The following is an 18,000-nucleotide window of genomic DNA, read 5'->3' on the forward strand; positions in this document are numbered from 1 at the left end:
GCAAAACTTATGCTAAAACTTCATGATTTTGTTTCATTTCACATTTGTCTTACAAATCACGTAATTCTAACTCGATTCAATGCCAAAATGTCAATTGTATTTGTATATATCTTGATTCTATATCTTTAATGCTCATATTCAATTTTCTGTACATATTTATGGCAATTAATGTAAATATCTCTGTTCAAGTTGTAATTTTTTCTAATCATGGTAATATTATTGTAAAGCTACCACAACGACTGCTTGTATTCAAAATGTTTTTAACTCATTGTTGTAATTTCATGATGAATGGGATAGTGGCCGCTGCGCGGCCCAGGTGCCCAGTTGTTTTTAAATAAAGTAAGTAAGTAAGATATGTCATTTAGTTTAGTAGTTCATGCTAAACCTTTTTAAAAACTAGCATATTATGTCCAATATTTGCAAATTTAGCATGTAGTTATTTACTGTTTGGAAAGACGGACAAGCCATGTAAAATTAGTGTGGCATTCCATGTGTTATTTGAAATGGTTTTACAACCAATGTCTTCTGGTTCCTATCTTACTTACAGGCTTGAGAACTTGAGGTTGCTATTTAGTCTTTCTAAACTATATGTTACATTTATTTAGAAAAAAAAGTTCTTTTTTACCAATTAATGGGCAACACCAAATAATTTAATTTATTTAAATGAAATATGAAAATCATGAAGTCCACATCTTTTCTTGGAAATCCCATTTTTTTACAGAAACACAGCACTTGTTTAAGTTTCTTTCTAAATTAACAAGCAATTCTTATTAATTGTCAAACTCTTGCTGGATTACTAGACAATAGCTAAGAGAACCAAGAAAATGAAAAATATTATTTAAAAATCCCTTGCGATGGTGTTTCAGAAAGTGATAGAGTGAATATTTTTGCTGATTCTGTTTGATTTTTGTAAGTTAATAATGCACATCATAAATAAATCAATCCTGAATAGAACACCAGAGATGATAAGATGGTGTCATCTCAAACTTGAAATTTTCTTGTTACGCTTTTCAGAGCAATAAAGCTTTTAAAATTGATTCCATTAATGAACAACATGAACGAACTAACAAAATTTAATAGGTTTAATAGGTGTAAATATGCCATCAACTAATCAACGTTAATCAGAATGCTTTGCAATTTGTTAGTATGTGTTTCATTATATTTTTATTATTTTGTATATTTAAATAATTTTTGCATGAATTTACTGCTTGATTAAACTAAACAAGCTTCTTTCTTTATTTTCGTAAAAAAAAAAACTGAGTCAACCATTTCGAATTACTCAACGACTTTATTTTTCAGCAGAAACATTTAATGTGGAAGGAAGTTCGACGGGAAAAAAAGCACATTTTGAAAGTAAAAAAGGATGGCAGGGGCGAGTAACGATTGACTGCGTACAATTCAACATGAACTCCTACAAATGTGCTGGTGTAAAGTTTAGCGGGTGAGTAATACCAAGAAGCCCAAGTAAAATATTAAAAAAAAAGAAGCTAATTCCATTAGAACCACAAAAACAGCCCTGTTCTCGTTAAGCCTAATATGTTACATTTAAAAACTAGGTTTAAATAATTGCATGTTAATAATTATTTTTTGTGCTGTGTCTTTCTGAATTCTAGGATTTTTTTATGAATTTCTTAGAAATGTTCATATCAGCCATTTAAGCTGATATTAATCCAACTTATACATTATGAATGTCTTGGTATATACTAAGTGGTATAGAATTTTTATTCCGTGCTACCATAATTTCGATATTTATCTTTATAGAATTATCACAAACCCCCTAAACAGAGTTCTGCCGAATAATTCTATCGACTCAACGCCTGAAGGTAAATATATGAACAGTTTAAATTTTGCATTTTCTTAATTCGTGCATTAAAAGCACAATTTGGATTGAATTTCTTCATACATATTTGTATCTTTCCTTAAATTCAGGGGTTGCCAAAAAATATGGAAACACTTCTAAGCTAGCTGTATGAAAACAAACTTTATTTTAGGAACAAATGTTTTAGAAGCTTTTACATGGTAAAACTAATGGTGTATAATTTACCCAGACAAAGTTCAGATTGACCAAAATGAGGTGAGGAAATTATTAACTTCTATCATGTTTTTAATAGCAACAATTTTTAAATAATTCTATAGCAATATTTAATAATTCATCATCATCATCGAAATATATCTGAGCGCCTGGGACCGTTAGCGGTCTTTTTCCCAATCATCTTGTATTGTGGTCTTTAAGGTGGTTCTTTCTGGTAATTGGAATGCAATTGGAATAAAAGGAAATTAAATATTTTGTATTTTAGTTAAAATTACGTCACTACAAAAATGAGTTGCCATCGGGCTGAGGTTTATGTCTTCTAAGTTTATATTTAATAATTAGCTGGATGCTGGATATTGGGGTTATCTCGGCGTTTGGCGCGAAGCGCCACTAACCGACTCATCGATTCTGTTTTGTTGTATTCTGGGAGGTCCTATATATCTTTGAAGTTGTAGTATGTTGTAACGACCAATCAAGTCCTTAAGGAAGTAAATCTTTAGTTTTGAAGGGAAAATCATCTTTGGAATGGGGAGATCCCCTTGAGTAGAGTTGTATGATAAAGTTAATAGTATTTTGATAGTATGCAGTCTGAGCATAAAAAGGCGGTAATTGGGCTGAAATTCGAATTATCACGGATTATATCAATATCGAACAATTTATTGAAATCTGATGTGGTGCATGTTTTTGCGTCGCTGTAAAATTTTGTGGTCAATTTAGCTATAAAGCAATTGATATCATCAATGTTTAAGTCTTTTCTGAGTAATCTATTGCTAATCGCCCTTGGGGCGCCAGTCATTGTGCGTAAAAATTTACCTTCGGTTGTAGATAGCTTCTTTTTTAGGTTGTTGCTTATAGTAGTGAGGGCTGGGCAAGCATACGTAAGAATTGGTCGAATCGCTTGTATATAGATAGTTCTTTTATTTGCTAGATCAAGCTTTGAATTCTTATGCAGGAGGACTTTGAGCGCAAAAAAACGCTCCTCTGGCTCTTTTGATTATGTCGTTTATGTGAGTACTCCAGCTCAAATTATGTGAGATCGTGACGCCGAGGTATTTAACGTGTTTCACTGGTTTGATCTCAGTATTAAAGGGATAGATGTGGGGAGTATTTTATTGTTTTTTCTTACTATTTATGATTAAGAATTGACTTTTGTCGGGGTGCAGTTTTGTGCGCCATTTGCTGCACCATGTTTCAACTACTTGTAGTTTATCTTGTAGCAGGGTAATAGCGCGTTTTCTATTCATTGACTTAGTTATGATTGCCGTATCATCAGCATATAGTGCTACAAACTCATTTAGGTTATCATCATTAGTCGGAAAATCTGCAGTGTACAGGATGTACAGAACAGGGCCCAGAATTGAACCCTGCGGTACACCCGCATAAATTTTTTTGTAGTCAGAATAATTATTATTTAATTTAATTATAAATTCTCTGTTAATTAAATATGAACTTAACAGCCTTAGTATTTCAATAGAGAAGCTCATATTGTTTAATTTTACAATTCGACCTTTATGCCATACTCGATCGAACGCTTTCGCGTCGTCGAGCAGGATAAGGGCCATTGTTTCATTTTTATATTTACCATTGCTAATGAATTCTAGTAGGTTAATAATTTGTTTGGTGGTAGACAAATTTTGTCTGAACCCGTACTGTTGTTTGGGTAAGTTATAAAGGTATTTATTAATTCTACTGTAGATGAGCTTTTCGTAAACCTTTGATAGCGTAGGCAAGAGACTAAGGGGTCTGAAGTTACTTGGGTTTGAAGTATCTTTACCCGGTTTTGGAAAGAGAATTACATCTGATTTTTTCCAGCAATCAGGAAAATAGCAGTGGTTGAAGGAGACATTGAAGATGTTACTTAGTATTGGTATTATATTTGGAGGGGCATTCTTAAGCATCTCATTAGTAATATTATCATGCCCTGGTGTCTTTCTATTTTTTAATTTTCTAATGATATTAATTATTTCATCATCGTTAGTATTCTGAATGCCTTGAGTAGAACAGGGAGTGTTCATAATTTTTTGAAATTCCTCTTTAACATACTGATCATTGTAGGGGCAATAAAGTTCGGCATTTAAAGAAAACTGATCTTGCATGGTTTTAGCAAACACGTTGATTTTATCATTGTCCGTATATACTATCGTATCGTTGTTCTTTAATGGAATATTTAATAATTATATAGCGATTACGATACTTATCATCAAATGCGTTCTCAATTATAGTGGTATTAAATAAGCAAAGAAGATTTTAGTTTCAAATACTCATTTTGGTGGATGCAAATTTTGCATGGGTAAAAATGACATCATTTCTAAAAGTCTCAATCATAATCTTTCAAATTGTGCCAACAGTTTTGACACTACACAGCACACCACTGACTAATACACAGCATAGTCAGCGTCCAGAACCGACTTCAAGCAAAGTTTTCACACAGTTGAAATCATCAAGTCGTACTGTATAATTATATTTTTTACATATGCACGTAAAACTAAATTTTGCAGCTTAGTTTTTTGTTTCAATCAGTTTTTCTGAATATCGTTTTTCGGAGAAAATATAGGGTTTAGACAAAAATATAGGACGAATTCTGTACTAAATGTATGTAAAGAAGATTACTTAAAGCAGCAAATGATTTGGAATATTTTACATGGCAAAACTGTTGGTACAGCCTGAAAGATTATACTGGAAGTTATTCTAAATGATGTCATTTTTACCCACCCTAAATTTGCATCAATGAGGAGAGGGACGCTTCTTTTTAGTTTTGATACCAGCAATTTTTATATCATGCTATAAGATTGCAATATTAATATTAGAATGCTTTTATAATTAAAGCTCTATTAAAAAAAGAAATAAGCTTTTATTGCCTACGATCATTTTGTCGACGCAACTTTTGCATGGGTAAAGAAGATACCATTTCTAAAAGATTCAATCATGATCTTTCAAATTGTGACAATAGTTTTTCCATATAATACCTTTCAAAACATTTGCTACTAAAAGAAAGATTGTTGACATTGAGTTAGTATAAAAGTGTTACCATAATTTTGCTCAAACTCGTTACGTATTAATAATGCAGATTTGAAGAATGTGTATTATTTAACGAATGCTTTAATAATATACGCTGCGCAAAAAAATTAAAGGATTTTATAAGTCTTTTATAAAATAACGGTATAAGCAAGGTTTTTTTTGTTGCGTAAAATGTAAGAAGAAAGTCACGAATACAAATTTTTCTTTCTTTCAAACTTCGAAGTATGCAAATTTGAGTTTGGCGTCGAAGTGGCAGCAAATTTGATTTGGCTTTCAATTTAATGTAAGATAAAGTGGAAAATAATGAGTGGAAAACAATCAATAAAGTGGAAAATAATGAAAACAATAAAGTGGAAAATAATGAGTGGAAAACAATCAGTAATCGCGTTGTTTCGATGAATTATATGTCTCAATGAAGTCAATAAACCAAATCAGGAGCTTGGAGAGTTGTTTAGTTAGAAGGGAGCCGAACACAAGCTAAATTTGCAGAAGCCATTGACCAAGAGTAGTCTCCAGGATCTGGAACCGTTTTTTGGAGACTGGAAATGCAAGCTGCAGATCAGGGCATGGGCGTAGACGTGCAACAACACCTAATGATGACCATTATTCAGCGCTAACGGTCTTGAAAATGTAAGATTTAGCCGTGGGGGGGCGATGGTCTATGTTGGCATCTTCATTGGTCTGAGCATCGATTTCCATTTCATTCGAAATGGAGCTCTGACCGGTCACCGATATAAGGATGAGATCCTGAGACCTGTTATGGTCCCTTACGCTGTAGCAATTGGAGATGATTTCATGTTAATGGACGACAATGTTAGGCCACATTGTGCTAACTTGGTGAATGATTTCGTTTTGGAGGAAAAAATCATACGAATAGGTTGACTAGCGTGTTCTCCAGACACGAACATAATCGATCATGTTTGGGACATTCTATGCAGTCGAATTGCTGAATGTTTTTCATCCCCACAAACTCAGCAAGAATTTGAAAAGTTCTTCTGGAGGAGTGGAACAGAATACCCCAGCCCCTTATTAATAACCACTGAGACTCGATGCCTCAAAGGTGTTCAACGTCGCCAGCCGTTTCGTGAAATCATACCTCCTACTAAAAGCGATTTTCTTTTAAGAAAACAACTTTTTTATTTGTTTTCTCATATGCTCAAATTGAGTTTTTTTCCCTTTTGAACTCAAATGCTCAATAAAGCACATTTTTTTCTGCCAAACAAATGTCATTTTTTTTAATCTCATATAGCCTACTACGTCTCTCGATAATGAATTAATCATTCAAACAATTCTCCACGTGCAAGATCAACCTGCAACCTCAACATCCTTCAATTGTTTTAAGCAGTGTATATTGTAAAATAAATGTTTAATAATATATTATTATTATTCTTATTACATATTTCGGTTTAACTGTTACATTTGTTTCAGATAATCCATTGGTCGTGCACTTTTCTGAAAAAATATGCCAAGAATCATCCATGACTGGTGGAAAGGGATCCTCTCTTGGAAAGCTCACGGAACTGAGCAAGGAATTTCAAACTGTAGGGAAACATTTCTGTAAAAAACTAAAATTTGATTTTGAATTCAATTCAATTGATAGTCAAATTCGAATGTTTAGTAATGATATGTACGGAGATCTTTACGCCTTTTTCGTGCCTCGATCTTAGTAAATAAAAGGAATCAGTTTTCTGAATATTGTCGAATTTACAGGAACCTTTAATTTGCTCGCCCTATATAATTAATTTTGCCATCAAAACTTAACCGCAATTAATATATAAAGAAAAAATTCCTTATTTGGGTAATTTTTATAAAAAATTTAAAATTAAATTATAACAACTATTATGATTCAATCTAATGTACTGTACGCCAAAAAATAAATAAATAAATTCTGAGCAAATGTTAAGTAGCTATGTAAATATGATAGCAGCATCTCCGCTGCAATTAATTATTTAATAAAGCTGCTAAGCTTATAAACTAATTGATAAGCTGCTTCTGCTAAACTCTTTGAGCTTAAGAAATGTATATGCTTTTGAGCTTGGCCTCTACTATATCTAATCATAATCTTAGTCTAATCATAAGTTTAGCCTTTTACCTCTCCATCTTGTATTCCTTCATTATGAAGTTGTTTTAATCATAAATTATTTAGATAAAAGAAGAAAAAAATAAATATCTAAGCAAATAAAATAAATAATAATTGGCTTACAAAGTCATAAAATAAATGCTTGAATATAATTGGTTAATATGCCACGATTGCATGACCAATAAATTATTAGCGCGTGGTGATTAGATTTGACTACAGAGCTAGTGAAAACGATTGCCATACCAATAAAGTTATAATTAAAGACAAATGCAGCGCTGTGTGCTTTTGGTGGCATAATAGTGAAGTAAATTGGCCCTAGAGAAGGCTATATTTAATGAACAGAGATGCCAACTGCTATGATTTCTGCAAAAATGTAATAAGTTGGTAGTGAATTAAATAGTAGAACATCTAATATAAGGATAATTACGTTTACTCCTTAAAAGAGTCACTGCAGGACGGATACAATAAAGTTGTATTTTATATGATAATTCGAACTTTTAATATGTGTTGGTGAAAAAATTACTTAATTTGAAAAATACTAAACTAAAAGAAACTGAAATTTCGTTACCACTAGAAAAAAAAACTTTTTTTTTCATCGATGGCATCTTTGAATAAATTCGATATTTGCCTTATATAGTTCAAAATATACCTATTTTTTACTTCGAACTAAGTTGTGGTTAATTAAAAAAACTATTATCCTCCCACCCACAAATAAACTGCTAAAGAAATAGCCTGGCTACCTCTTTTGTCATTCTTACCCTGGTTGTCGTCACATATTTGTATATAATTTTATGAAAAGAATACATAAGATCTTAACAAAGTACTCACTCACGTTTGCCTAAAATTCCCTAACAGCAAAATAACTTGACCCCCATTGGACTAGTATTTAGGAATCTTGCCTCAATAAGGGTTCAAAAAGCCATTATTTTTCCAGTTTTAGCCCCATACAAAATTGTCTGATTCACCAGATACTTTACAGCCACTTTACAATCAATATCGATCCTTTATAGAATTGTTAGATACACCCAATATTTTATATCTATTATTCAGCCTATATGGGCCCTATATAGGCTATTCTAGGACCAATATTAAAAAAAATCTAGACATCCTGATATTGCTCCCTCTGTGCTGGTACGCATAGGATCCATATTAAATCAAGTTTGAGTCCAACTGGGGCCAAGGCACGATTGTTAAGAGGATAACTACACTTCAAAATCTTCCAAACTTAATAAAGGTACATTTTTATAACGCCCTTCACTACAGCCATTCGAAGGCTTCTGTTTTCTCACTGCCTCTCTTCATACTACCTTTTATAGTTTGTCTAAAATAAGAACTCCCCCAGACATTGGTTTGGACCTGTGGCATTGACTATGGTAACGAGGTATGACGATTTCAAGTGGGGGTGCAGCAAGGTCACTGTTTTGGAGTGGTTTCGGCTCGGGTTTGCGAGAGGACGGGAATCTCTTTCTTCGATCTATTGTGTCAGTCCCAGAGTAAAGCTACCCGCCCTAAAATGCGACAGTCTTGTTTCCATAGCACCAGACAGCCTCAGACTTTGAGGCGGGAGCAGTTCTTAGCTTAGACAAACCATACAAGTACTTTATATTGTTTTTGTTTGAGTTCACCATCTCCTTTAGATACAATGGGAGAGTAGGAGGATATGAGAGAGTGGGACATATTAGGCACCACCTCAATGCAATCAAGTGTAAGCTGTTGGCTTCAAAGTACAACTGTCACCTTTTTTTAAAATCTGAATTGCGAAAGCTTTAGTGCAAAAATATATGTTGAAAAATTTCATAACAATTATTTTTCAGTTTATTGTTCCTAATGGCATGGTGGTGACCACAGCAGCTTACCTAAAGTTCATAACTAAAGATGTACTTAAGGAGATAAGGAATCTTGAAAATGTTTTATAGTAAGAAATTTTAAATGTTCAGCAGTTACAAATGAAATCTTATCTGGTTCTTTGTGATAACAAATTAAATTAGAGCTCTTCATATATTTTTAATATAATATGTATACATAGCTGTCAACTTGTACAGCCATTGAGGAATAATTTTCTTAGTGGTAGCAACATTAGCGTTTTAATCCACGAAATCTTGTAATTTAAAACTTTAAAAAAATGTAGAAAAGATCTTTATGTTAGCTAATTATGCTTATCAATGATAATATAGTTTTATCTTTAGAAAATTCTGCAAAACTTAACTGTTATATTACAACCATTATACCATAATCTTCAACTACCGTAAACATGTCTATCTATACTAATAACATAATATATAATTTTTAAAAATATAAGTTTAGTGTATTATTTGTATAATATATAATACTTACATTTTCTCGGAAATAAGTAAATAATTTTTTAGAATATACCACGATTGATCGAATAGTTAATGTTGTAAGAAATTTAAATCGCATTGGCTTTTTAAGCCAGAGTCATTCTCGAAATTGAATATAAAACTTATTTCTCAAAATTTAGATCGGAGAATTTTTTAAATTAAATATCAGAGCGAAATAAAATCAGAGCTTAAATATTCTTTCAAAATGAATTGGAAACAGGAGCTAAAAATACGTGAAAGTTTATTTTCTAATACAGGAGACACACTATCTAGAAACCTGCTTAAAAGAAAAATGTAGCAAAATAATGATTGTTAAATGCAATTTTGATTTGAAATATTGCATTTCAATCAGAATTAGCTTAGTTACTAGTTTTTAAGCTAAAGGAAAAATTATTTCAATTGTTTACTGCATTGGTCCTCATATTTCGACAGAGTTTTCAAACACCACTTCCTGACTAATAATTTGTTTACCTTTGTGTCCAGACAAAGGTTAAATATTAATGTATACATTATACTACCACTTTAATAATAAAAAGAAAATCTTCAAGAAAAAATCAAATCAGTGGTTGTGTAAAACAGATATTTTATTAAGCACCAAAATAAATTGGCATGCATGCCAAGTATTGAAAAATAAAACGCATAAAATTTGCTCCCACAGGGGAATTTCTTTTGATAAAAGCATATGTTGGCAGCTATGCTATTCGATATTACAGAGATTTCTGAGTCCTAAAAATTTTTTAACTTAGTAACTACTTTACAAAACTAACAATCACAAGTTTTAATTTAATTTAAAGATAATTTAATTCTTAGTATTCACCATTATTTTCAAATAAGATCTTGTTAATCGTTTTTAGAACTACTTGAATTCTTAATAAGAACGATTATTTAAGCTGTTAAATTGTCGCAATAGTTTATACCAATTGTCTAATCTAAAATAAGCGAAAAATTAAGTTTTCCCTCAACTATTTTAATTTTGATAAGACGCTGTGACCATTGTATTGTTAAAATAAGATTTCATAAATTTTATTGTTAGTGTACTTATGTATTTATGTATTTCTAAACCTCTAGCGGAAATGTTCCTGGAGATATTAAAGAATCATGCCAAAGGTAATTTGTTTTTAAAATTACAATATTGTTATTATTCTCATACATATTTTTCATTTATATTTTTAACATTTCATTTCATTAATGTTGTTAGGGTTATGGATGAAATTTTAAAATCGGAAATCTCGAATGAAATTATGAAAGCAATTGAAAGCATGCTTCAAAAGCATTTCTCCGAGAAAGGTGTTATTCAATTTGCAGTGAGATCTTCAGCAACAGGTCAGATACATATCTTTTATTGAATCAATTAATAAATGACAAAATGTTTTTATTAGAAAAAAAACTATAATTGTTGCTTGTGTTTAGAAACAAAAAAGTATTTCCAAAATTGAATTGAGTTGCAAAATTTTACACTTAATAAGAATTGTTGTGAATTACTTTTTACTACATATAGTTTCACAAGCACAAATCAAACAATGAAATATTATTTCACAGGTGAAGATACTGAACAAATGTCTGCAGCTGGTCAAATGGAAACATACTTGGGGATTGCAGGTTTAGATGATGTAAGTGGATTCAATATGTTGAAGAGTTTTGTACTAGTTTTATCAGTTTTTGTTTGAGTAAAAGCAGGTACATGCGTATGGAAGATGCGAAAATTCATGGGATGCCATAGTTATTAAGCAATCAAAACTGACATTCCTCGTTCATTTAGTTACAATTACTTTATGCAGGCAGAGTCAGGACAAGAATCTAGAAAATTGCACTTTAAAGATGTGATAGTTATCATGTCGGAATATGTTGCCACGTTTGGCGAAAAATTCCTGAAATCTTGCTTTAATAACAAGGTTTCTCGGAGACTTCTCGCCAAGGAAAATTTAAAGTTCAGTGCCTTAACACTTGAAACAAAGCTATAAAAGTATATAAATGGCATCTCGCTGTAAAGAATTATTTGAAGCTTAGAGCGGACAAATAACTGAATATTTTAAAAGTCATTAATTTAAAAAAAAATACTAATTTGGCAACATTATTCCAAGCAGATTTAAATTATCAAAATCAATGCTTTTATGTGTTTTTTTTGCGGTCTCTTGGAAGGAATAAGTTCCGGAGAAAATTTCTTAACTGTAGAAAATTTTCCTATTATTAGCTGTTCGAAAACATCAGCATTTTCCAAATAATACAGTATACAATTAATCTCTGTTATGATTAGGATGAACTACTAAAAACGTGTTTTGCTTAATCTATTAACGTAAAGCTACTGGCAGGGGCGAATAATAAATTAAATTTTTTTCATTTATTGCATTATTATATATCTCTTTCAGTTTTGTGCATGAGTTATTGATTGTTTACCCCNTTTTTCCCCCCCCCCCCGAATGAAAAACGGGTATTCAGCAAGTTCAATATAAAAATGTAATTTTGTTCTTGGAATCGTTCGTAAAATATTTAAACGGTAATATGTTGTTAGCAAAAAGACAAAAACAGATTTTTTTTTAAATTTGTAACTTAAATAATTAATGAAAGTCTCTAATATAGCTGTAATAGTTTTAAAGGCTAACGATTTCACAAAATATATCTACTTTTAATTCAAATTTTGCGTGCAATAGATACATTGAACAATTACGTTTAATTTCTGAGGCAAAAGAAAAGAGATATAGGCACATCTATAGTTTCGAGATTTTATTGAGCAAAGACACCTTATCGATGCACTCCAATGCTAACACCACAGGTGAATCTTATCTTTGTTCAGTTTCCTTTTGATAAACTTTGGCTCTTAGTCAATGACAGACTAAACCCGTATGCTCTATACAGTTATCTCTCAAAAACATATCCTGGTATATGAACTCTAACCTAAACTACAGTTATTCCCGTCCTACTTCATAAGAATGTAGCAAATATTGATCAAAACCTCCCAGAAGAGAGAAAACCTCCGCAGGAGTTACCATAAATGTGAAAGTCCTAGCGTTGTGACGTCTTTCGTATATTTTTCTCATTTGCACAATTTTTATTAGTTACACCGAACTACGAAATTGATCCGTACGAAGGCCTTCTCTCTTCTATGAACTTTTGATTTTATTCGGGTTAAGCACAACGTATAATTTCATATGAGTATGGTATAGGGCTCCTATTGATGAAAAATCAAATTAATCCATTATTTATTTATTTGTTTGTAGAAATAAAGAATTTGTTTTATCTTATATAAGCTTTCTGGACTCATCAACCACCGAAAATAATTAATATCAAAATTAAATTACAGTTTATCTTTTAAAGTAAATATTAGGATTTTTTTTTGTATTGGAAACTACTTGAAATAAAAAAGGGGTCTCAGCCATTTCGCATCTTTTTGTTGTTTCAACATTTTATGAATAGGTAATTTTCCAGAGAAACAAATTTTTTGTTGCATTTATACAAGTACTTAATCTTGCCTAATTCGAGTGTTGGGTTTACAGATCCGAAATTAGTTATGCTCCTAACACAACAGAGTTTTTTGAGTTTATTATTTATTTAAATTTACAAGTTTAAAAAATGAAAGAAAACTGAAGCAAAAAACAACTCTAGATTAGAGAGAGAAACCGATTACAGATTTGAAATCAGTGATACGGTTGTATTTGAGATCTAACAGAAAACAAAAGAAAAAATGTTCCCCAGTGTTATATATTAATCATTATTATAAAAAAATTTCTCATAGATTTGTCTAACTATTCATTTTTGTTATTGCACGAAAAAAAACTCGTTTGAAAATTTCTAACGTTTTTAACCTTTTTTTATAGATTCTCACTGCTGTGAAAAAATGTTGGGCATCTCAGTTTAGCCACATTGCAACTCAATACAAAAAGTAAGTACGTTTTTGTTTGTAATAATTACTTTATTACATAATCAATATACACAATTCGCTTAACAGAGTCGTGGTGGCTCAGGGGATCGAGAGTTTGCCCTCCAAATGTGGTGAACTGGTTTCGAATCCCAGCGATGACTCGTCGTTACGAATCCCGCACCCGGCTCGCACCGACCACTGTGCTATCGTTAAAATATCCTCACTGGTAGACGGATCATGGGATAGAGGCACCTGGCCGACAAGCTAACCGTGGGAGACTTTCGTGGTTTTCCTTCCCTTATAAGGCAAATGCGGTTTAGATCTATTAGAAAGGCTTTACACGAAGGTAAAATTTCTCCCAATTTCTTTGATCCAGGAGTCCCCTTGTCTTCTGGATTGGGTTTAAAGTTACTAGGCTACAAAGTTGAACATTAGTAGTCGTAAACCCAAATTTGGGTCGACTTTTCAGTGACGTTTTTTGAAATAAAAATAAAATTAACTGAAGAATAAGCTTGCAATTAAGTCTAAAAAAAGAACTGTTCTTAATTACTTGAAAAATAAACTTTTTCACAGTAAATACTTATACAGCAGTTATGCGTTTTTTAGTCTGTATATTCTCAAATTCTCAATAACGTATTTACTTTATATTTACTTTATCCTTCTCTATTTATAAAAACTTCTGATAACGAATTTTGTTAATTTTATATCTCTGTAAAAGTCTATAAAGTTATGTGAGTTTTATGTATCCTTAAATAATAATATAGCCACTTATTTCTGATATAAATACAAATACTTTTGTTGAATGTGCTGTGATTCAATTCTTGTAATAAAAATAATTTAGTATATAAAATGCTTAAAGTTTACGCCTATTATTAGTTTACGTCTCCATCTTTCGCTGTTTTACTTGCTCGAAATGATAAGTGAGTTTTTCTTTCACTGTTGGAATTTAAATTTTAAAATTACGGAAAAATAACCAGCAGCGTTGGTCTGTCCAATTCACCTTAAAATTTGCTGTTAAGAGCATTGTTTTAATTTCACAAATTTGAAACCGTTTACAATTTCGTATGATTTAAAAACTATGAATACAAAACTTTGCATTTTTTAACCATTTACAACTAGCGTTGTTCCAAAACCGTAAAAATGAAATTTAACTGGACATTGGAGTTAGGTTTTTCGTTATGTAGTGAACATAATGAAAAGCCTGAACTCAATAGAATTGGGTTGCAAATGAACCAAGGATTATAGCTTAATTAGTTTATCTTTTGGAGCTATCTAACATAAAAGAGGGAAACTGTTATACTTTTTTGTGTTAAGTAGCTTGATGGTTTCATACTGAGGGTATTGCATTCTAATAGTTCAGGGTCACCAATTAGAAAGTGCAGGACACTGGAAACTATTTATGCGTTGCAGGAATGGAAGAAATAATGTTTTGCTATTGCTGGGATTCAAACCCTGTTCAGCCGGTCATGAGATTGACAGATTAGCCCTATAGGCTATAATATGTACCCAACTTCAAGGAACTATGTGGCTTTATAAGCAGAGCTCAGTTGCCGCGTTAAAATTCTGTTTGTTTAGTTGTAATATGTGAATACAGTCAATAAGCGGTTTTTTCTCACTGTAGTTTGAATACCATCTTTGTTTTATTTGCTGTTTTGGTATATTATGGTTAAAACAAATAGTTAAAACTTTTTATTTAATCAATTCTTCAGAGAACTTTCAAATAGTGTTGCTATAAACCTTTCGCCTGCAATGAAAAAAAATATTGTTTAATAAAATTTAATTTTTAGGCAGAATGGTCAAATAATAAATTCACCAATGGCTGTCGTTATACAAAAGATGGTACCCTGTGACGTGGCTGGTGTATTATTCACTTGTGATCCCCTCACTGGAAATCCAACTAAGATGACCATCACCGCAAACTATGGACTTGGAGAGGTGGGCTTTCAAATTAGTGAATTTTATAATTGTTACATGTATTAAAATACTAGCAATTAATTAAGAATTGACATTGCGTATGTGTATAAGTTCTAGTACCTACCCCAAAATGACTGACGGTTTAAAATTTCAGTGCAAACTAGAAAGAGTTAGGCATTAGAAATTTAAGATTTGCTTCTTTTTGCTTAGGAAACCAGATGATTTATCTCGACCCTATTTTAAAATTAGTGATTAAATATGCCAACAGATGACGCTGCTTTTTAAGAAAAACTACTAAACTATATTTTAACAAAAACCTTTTTTTTTTGGCTGGTGTTTTGAAATCTGAGTATGATGCAATCAACATACTGAGCAATCTGACGTGTGATGCAATTAACATGCGCCCACACAAATTTATTTAGTTGAAATGGTTTGAAATGTAACAGAAAATATCAATATATAATTTTTCAAATAACAGCACCATGCATTGGTAAACTTTGTGAGAGATTTTAAAAATTTAGAAGTATAAAATACCCGTACATTTCTTTCTCCTTTTGTTTCTCTTTAATAGCACTTTGTAGTGATTGGCTCACCGTTAGAAGGCGAACCTAATTAAAGAATTAAGAAAGAGTAGATGAAGAGGAGCCGGCGCGTTAGGCTGGTTTTTCCTCTATTAAGGTATATTTTTATGTTTCATTTTTTTTCGTCGCTGAGAGGGCTCTTATAATTTGCTAATTGTTTTGCTTAATGTTTTGAATGTTAATTAATAATTTTTTTTGTTGCTGTTATTTCATTGGATTTATTTCAATTACATTAATGCTAATCTCATTACATTTTTTTAAAAAAAATTTAAATTTAATTGAATATTTTCGGAATCGTCTGTTACTATTTACCGGACACTATTTAGAACTTTCGTTATAATTTATTTAAACAATGACCAATTTATAATTAAGTACTTTACAATGTTAGTTCACGAAAGCAATGTTAGTTCACGACTGCAAAGAGCCCACGGGCCAGAATTCCGGTCACTGATCACCTGGCGGGCCGCAGTTTGAAAAAGTTGAACAATAACCTCTTACACAATAACAATTTATAGTTGAATTATTAATTATAAAACAATGGAACAGAAGGATTATAAAGCAATTTGCTTACATTTTAATGGGAAAAATGAGGCCGATCAGCCTAAATAAGAAGTTGGCGGGCCGCGCAATATGCGTTGGCGGGTCGCATGCGGCTCGCGGTCAGCCAGTTGGACAACCCTGTTATAAATAATGAATGATTTCGCTTTCGTGAAAATAAAAGAGAAAACAGAAGAAATGTTATGTACGTTCGCCTTTCTTTATTGTTATTTTTTCTAATAAGTGACACAATGAAATGTTCTGTATTATTTTTATATCAGTCTGTTGTTTCGGCGTCAGAAGAACCAGACACAGTTGAGCTGATGAGAGATTTTGAAGACAACTTGTATGTTCACAACAAAATAATTGGAGCCAAACGTCAAAGAATTGTACTCCAAGGTGATTATATTAACAACCTATTATTTTTTTTAAAAAAAAAGTTTCATAATAAAAAAGAAGATTATAAATTTAATTATAAAGGTTTTTTCATTAGGTAAAGTGTTTATTCAAATTAAATGTAAAATATGGAAAATACGCAATTATAAAGTATAGTGGTAGAAAAAAATTATGGAAACATTTGTAGTTCTGTTTGGAAATTTTTTCATTGAGCAGCAAGTAATTCGAAAAATTTTACAGGGTAAAATTGTTGGCACAGTTTAAAGGATCATTCTTGAAGTATCTTCGTTTCAATTTTAATATCAGCAATTTTGAAATAACTCTATAGGATTGCAATATTTATATTAGAGTGCTTTTTTAATTTTAGTGATATTGAAAGAAAGAGCATTTAACTTCTCACACTCAGTCTGGTCGATGTACACTTTGCGTAGATAAAAATTTCACTATTTCTAAAACCTTTAAGCATGATCTTTAAAATCATGCCACCAATAATGTCATGTAAAATCGTCCAAGATATATGCTGCTAAAGGAAGGATTATTTACAGAGANATATGACTAATTCAAAGTTAGCTCAGAAACTATTCAAATATTCTGTTTGTATTTCGCTAATTTTTTCTGTTTGTATTCCTTAAAATGATGTCAAATTTTTGTACTTTAAAATACACACTATTTTCGCCTATTATTAATTAAAATAATAGAAATTAATTAACGGTTAGTAAAAATTCACTCTTGTAAGAAAAAAAGTATGCAAAATTGTTTTGATTCGCTTAAAAAATTCTTGAGATATGTTGAAATGTGCAAAATCGAAAATAAACATTAAGGGGGGGGGATAACTTCCTACTGTTCTGTCAAAACTATTGGGACATTATTCTCCAGATTGCGGAACCCCTCCTATATTTTTGGGGTCATAATCCAAATTCGTCCGAAAAGAAGTCATGTTTATTTAAAGTTAAAACTTCTTTGTGTCTTATTTCGTAATTTAAAATATCGTCCGAGGTAACTAATTAGAATATTTAAGGACTCGATTAAGCCAAGTCTTAGTACTTGAAAATACCATCACTAGATCGAAATTTAATCGCGGTGTTCACTTTTTTATTTTGCCAATTGGACAGCAAGTGTTTGAATTTAACTTTATTTAGCTTTATTTTACTTTATAATTAAATATTTATTTTTATTTAAATTTCATACGAAACTATTGCTTTTATTTAAACTTTGTTATAAATTATCGCTTTTATTTATACTTTATA

At 31.4% G+C, this 18,000-nt stretch overlaps 1 protein-coding gene across 1 annotated transcript in view; it reads left to right on the top strand.

The window, feature by feature from the left end:
• The window catches only part of LOC107441118 (rifampicin phosphotransferase), a gene marked incomplete at its 3' end in the record, with an annotated part of 93,960 nt that overhangs the window by 26,152 nt on the left and 49,808 nt on the right, over positions 1-18,000 (top strand). The window contains 10 exon segments of the mRNA XM_071181070.1: positions 1,300-1,441; positions 1,762-1,823; positions 6,479-6,591; positions 8,945-9,045; positions 10,538-10,576; positions 10,668-10,792; positions 11,009-11,079; positions 13,282-13,346; positions 15,113-15,260; positions 16,639-16,756. Of these exon segments, the coding sequence (XP_071037171.1) occupies positions 1,300-1,441; positions 1,762-1,823; positions 6,479-6,591; positions 8,945-9,045; positions 10,538-10,576; positions 10,668-10,792; positions 11,009-11,079; positions 13,282-13,346; positions 15,113-15,260; positions 16,639-16,756 (984 nt within the window).

The sequence above is a fragment of the Parasteatoda tepidariorum genome, chromosome 5 (genome assembly GCF_043381705.1).
Source record: "Parasteatoda tepidariorum isolate YZ-2023 chromosome 5, CAS_Ptep_4.0, whole genome shotgun sequence".
NCBI classification, from domain to species: Eukaryota; Metazoa; Arthropoda; class Arachnida; order Araneae; family Theridiidae; genus Parasteatoda; species Parasteatoda tepidariorum.